This window comes from Corvus moneduloides, chromosome 8 (genome assembly GCF_009650955.1).
Source record: "Corvus moneduloides isolate bCorMon1 chromosome 8, bCorMon1.pri, whole genome shotgun sequence".
Taxonomy (NCBI): Eukaryota; Metazoa; Chordata; class Aves; order Passeriformes; family Corvidae; genus Corvus; species Corvus moneduloides.
The window spans coordinates 1,177,937-1,182,500 of NC_045483.1; the positions used below are offsets into that span (position 1 = coordinate 1,177,937).

The 4,564-nt window shown below is 50.2% G+C and overlaps 1 protein-coding gene and 1 long non-coding RNA gene across 17 annotated transcripts in view; one reads left to right on the plus strand and one right to left on the minus strand.

Moving 5' to 3' along the window:
* Positions 1–256: 256 nt before the first annotated feature.
* LOC116447488 lies at positions 257–1,561 on the minus strand. Its single transcript, XR_004241585.1, has 3 exons — positions 1,351–1,561; positions 1,149–1,261; positions 257–675 (listed from the first exon to the last, which is right to left on the minus strand). It is a non-coding gene; the product is annotated as an uncharacterized LOC116447488 (long non-coding RNA).
* EBF3 (EBF transcription factor 3) overlaps positions 672–4,564 on the plus strand; it is a 119,048-nt gene continuing 115,155 nt past the window's right edge. For 15 of the 16 annotated variants that reach the window (XM_032116701.1, XM_032116709.1, XM_032116703.1 and 12 more), the window contains exons 1-4: positions 673–944; positions 1,177–1,333; positions 1,761–1,824; positions 2,546–2,601. In XM_032116701.1, coding sequence (XP_031972592.1) covers positions 811–944; positions 1,177–1,333; positions 1,761–1,824; positions 2,546–2,601 — 411 coding nt within the window. In that variant the 5' untranslated portion in view covers positions 673–810. Of the gene's footprint in view, positions 945–1,176; positions 1,334–1,760; positions 1,825–2,545; positions 2,602–4,564 lie in introns of all 16 variants that reach the window. The other variant, XM_032116706.1, reaches the window with a different exon arrangement.

The following is a 4,564-nucleotide window of genomic DNA, read 5'->3' on the forward strand; positions in this document are numbered from 1 at the left end:
CCGGGCGGGCGCGCCGCCGGACCCCGCGCTCCATATATGGGCGTGGCCACGCCCCCCATGGCGACGTCATCGATGACGCCACGTCTCCCGCGGCGGCGGGGGCCCGGCTCCCGGGGAAGGGGCGCGCTCCTCGGGGAGGGAGGGCCGGGCTCTGCGCGCCTCCGTCCATTCCGCGAGCCGCCACGGGCCCGCGCCCCGTTCTCCCGTGTGCCCGGCAACACCTCCGCGGTAATCAGGATTTTTTTTTTTTTTTTTCCCCCCCGTTTATTTGTCTTTTGGAGCAGGAGAGCCTTGCCAGAAAGTGGTCGATTCAGCAGTGTCCTGAAGCTTTTTTTTTTTTTGCCGAGCCGGTTTTTACTAGGATGACACCACGTTGAGCGCGTCTGCAAACAACAACAACAAAAATATTTATTCTTTTTCCCCCCTCCCCCCCTAAAAAAAAAAAAAAGCCACCTCGCAGTGTCGCCGGCTGCAGTTATACTTTTTCCTTCTTTTTTTTTTTTTTTTCCTTTTTTTTTTTTTTTTTTAAAACCACCAAACTGGAACGCCATCCAACTCGCCGCACAGAAGTACTCAGTAAATTGTTTATGTCGTGCCAATACAGGACAGATTGAAGAAGGAAGCAAGACTTGAACTGGGCTTTTCTCCTACTGATCACAGGGAGTAAAGTCATCTCTTATATTCCAGTCGCCAAGGAGAGAGAGAGAGAGAGAGAGAAAATCAAGCAACAACCAACCCACCCCGTATCTGACATTTCCCTCAATTTTAACCCCTTTTGGTTAGGAGCTGGTTTTGCCCAAATTTGTTTTAATGTTTGGGATTCAGGAAAATATACCAAGAGGTGGGACGACCATGAAAGAAGAACCGCTGGGCAGTGGGATGAACCCCGTCCGCTCATGGATGCATACTGCTGGGGTAGTGGATGCTAACACGGCCGCCCAAAGGTACGTCTGCCAAATCCTCTCCCGGCGGTTTTCTCCTCCTGTATTTCTCATCCCGGCCGTAAATCCCCCCCCCTTAACTCCCCCCCCCCCCGCCCGCCCCGTATCAGTTACAGCCTCCCCGCTCCGCGCCGCTCCGCGCTCCCCGCATCCCCCCGCATCCCCCCGCGGCCGCGGAGCCTGCGCGCCCCTTCCCGCCGCTCTCACCCACGCCTTGTCTTGTTTTCTCCCGCAGCGGCGTGGGGCTGGCTCGGGCACATTTCGAGAAACAGCCGCCTTCCAATCTCAGAAAATCCAATTTTTTCCACTTCGTCTTAGCTCTGTACGACAGGCAGGGACAGCCGGTGGAGATTGAGAGAACAGCTTTTGTGGACTTTGTGGAGAAAGAGAAAGTAAGTCTGCCAGTTACCTTATTTTTTTTTTTTTTTTAAGTTTTTTAAGCGTAATTGAGTGGAGCAGAGCTCATTCCCAGCACGGCCGCCCTCCCGGCGCTCCAGCGGCGCCCACGCCACGTGCGGCTCCCCCCGGTCTCACGGCCGCTCCGAACAGACCCCGGGGTTAGAAACTTAGCGCCGCGGCCCCGACTTATTTAAAACACCGGGAAAACGGCAAAACATGACATATTTGCACCGAGCTAATGACATCATCAGCGCTCCACACCAAAAAAAAAAAAAAAAAAAAAAAAAAAAAAAAAAAGTGACCGTGGGCTGAATTTCTGCAAACTGTTAATTCCGAGCCGCTTCATGGACGAGAAAAATGGGCAGCAGGAGGAGGGCGTTATTTTTCATGCTAAATGTAATTATTTATCGTTACTTGCAGGAGCCAAACAATGAAAAAACTAACAATGGGATTCATTATAAACTTCAGTTATTGTATAGCAATGGTAAGTTGTCGTTCTCCCATTTTTGAGCGTCTGTGTGCCGCAGAAAAGTCTGATTTTCCTTCCGAGGCCTTTTTTGGGGGGGAGCAGGGGGATAAAGGATATAAAGATTTCGAGATTAAAATTACACGCGTGTAAACACGGCTCTTTCCTTGGCATATAAGGAAAACAAAACATAAAGGATCGATAAGTCAATGGTACTTCACATGATTAACCGGTTGGGCTTGAAGTGGAAAGTAAAAAAGGGGATCGATGGCTGCTCGGCCACAGCGGCACTTTTAAGGGACTTTTTTTCAGTTTTGGGAATTGCTGGTAATTATTGGGATGGGGTGAGTGGGCAGAGAGGAGCCTCGGCCCGGCGGAGCCGCTTGCCCGGGCGCGGAAAACCCGCGGGGGGCTGCTCAGCGCCAGCGCCCGGGGTCCCGCGTGTTCCCCGGGGCCGTGGGGCCGCAGCGAGCCCGGCCGGGGGGGGCTGGCTCGGCCACGGCTCCCCGAGCGCCGGGCTCAGCACGACTCCGTCACCGGCTGATTCTTGGCTAATTTTTATCATTATTAATTTTTTTTTTTTTTTTTTTTTTTGAATTTTGAATTTTCTCCTGAAGCCGGCGCGGGGCCGATCCCTGCCCGCTGCGGTTAATTGCCTGACCTCATCCTTTCCTTGTGGGATTGGGGTGGTTCGCTACCGAAATCCTGATCGGAATTTGTCTCTACTTCCCCTCCGCAGGAGTTAGGACAGAGCAGGACCTGTACGTTCGTCTAATAGACTCCATGACCAAACAGGTGAGAAAGTTTACGCTTTTCTTGTCACGCGGGTTCCTAAGTTTGTATTTTGCCCTTGCTTGGAGGGGTGGGGGGCGAGCAAACCGGCGGAGCGCGCCTACTTTTAATTTACCTGAGCGACTACATCAGGTAGCTGCTAACTGAGATCCCCATTACCGGAGGATATTTGGGAAAGCGAAAAAGGTGTGTTGTTGCTCTTCGAGGCAGCGTTGAGATCATTCAGTGGTGTGTGTGGCATCGAGGACAACGTCATGGGAACAGATGTTTGATATAATTAATTTAGCGAGGGAGAAAGGAAAGGGGAAAAAAAATCCCGCCGAATTACCCAGATTTATTTTTAAATGCACTTTTCCCCTTTGTAACTTTTTTTTGGCGATATTTTTTCTCGCTGAGGAAAGGGCAGCCCCCTTCCCCATGCTCCGAAACTGGCCGGATTAGTCCTTTTTCTTTTATAACGCGACCATCCAGTAATGCGAGACGTTTATTTGGATTTAAAAGTTAAATGTGCTGAGGTGAAAAGTCATCTTGTTCTCCTCTAGTCCATATTCACCTCTCAGCCCCCCATCTCCATAATTCAAACTCCATGCTCCAGGGGTCACCCAAACCCGTCCATTTCCCTGAGATCAGCTTCTGTTTCTTCCTCAAACCTCTGTCATACCTTGTAAATAACATAATTACAAGCAGTTCCTTATTAAATTATTTAACCTGTCTTGGTCAACTTTTCCGATGATAACTACATGTTATCAGCATTGCACCGCAGCAATTACAGACAGAGAGCTCGGAATTTAATCAACTTTATTTCTTTCTAAATTATTTTTATTATTTTTTTCTTCCGGAGAGACGTTTCACGACTCTTTTTTTTTTTTTTTTTTTTAATTACTATTTATTAAAAATCTTTTGGGGGAATAGGGAGGAAGGTGAGAATGGGGAATAATTTCCAGTGTTCTGGAAATCAGATCCCAGCGATGGAAATTAAAACCATTCCCCCAATCTGCCGGGCTGTAACACCGCCGCCTATTCTGCACTGCCGGCCGAGGCCAGCCTGCCCACATCCATTATTTTTGGAAACTCTGCAGCCCCCGAGGCACGGGCAGGAGAGTCCCTCGGGTCAGGGTGGGCCCCGCGCAAGCTGCGCGCACGGCCGCGCTGCCACCCCGCAGAAACTTTCTACTTCTCCTGCCTAAACCCGGGTTGGATGTAAAAGCCTCCAGGAGTAAAATAGTGGGATTTCCTCCCGGAGAAAAGCAAAGCTGACAGGCCAAGTACAATTACTCTGACAAAGACGGAGGCGTCGTACCCTTCAATAATTATTTCGCTGGGTTACAGAGCAGCCTTTTAAACTCCGGAGCGCTCTCGAGTTGACAATGTGGGTTTATTTCCTTTGTATACAGCAGCTAAATGTTTTCGGAAATCGCTGTAGTAGTGTAATTAAGAGGCTGACATAGGCAGCTATAAGTTTCGTTAGCGCCGAGTAAAGGAGCAAAGAGGATGCATTTGAAGTGCACTTTTATTGTCCATTTCGGCTCGTACCTTTGCAGCAGAAAAAGGGCTGAAAATAAAGGCTTTTAATCTCTCCTCGCTGACGGGAGAGGGGGAAAAAAATAGCCCAGTAACTGATCAAAGAGTCAATGGCGCTGAACCGACAGTTTATGGATTTCTGTTTGTGCTACAAAATAAAAAATAAATCACTTATAAATACGTGGTTTCATCAGAGGAAAAGTAACAATCACCAGAAGTTATATGGCACGCTGCGACAACAAACACTCGCGGCCACAGCCGCCTTGTTATGTCTGCGCTGTCATCTATGACCCCCTCTGTTTGCAAAACAATACCTGGAGGTGGGGACCCCCCTGGCCCCTCCGCCCGGCTGCGCGGGGCTGCGCGGAGCTGCCGGAGCGCAGCGAGCCCCGGGGGGCGCCGGGCGGGGGCTCAGCTCGGCACCCCCAGCCCTCATTAACAGCCA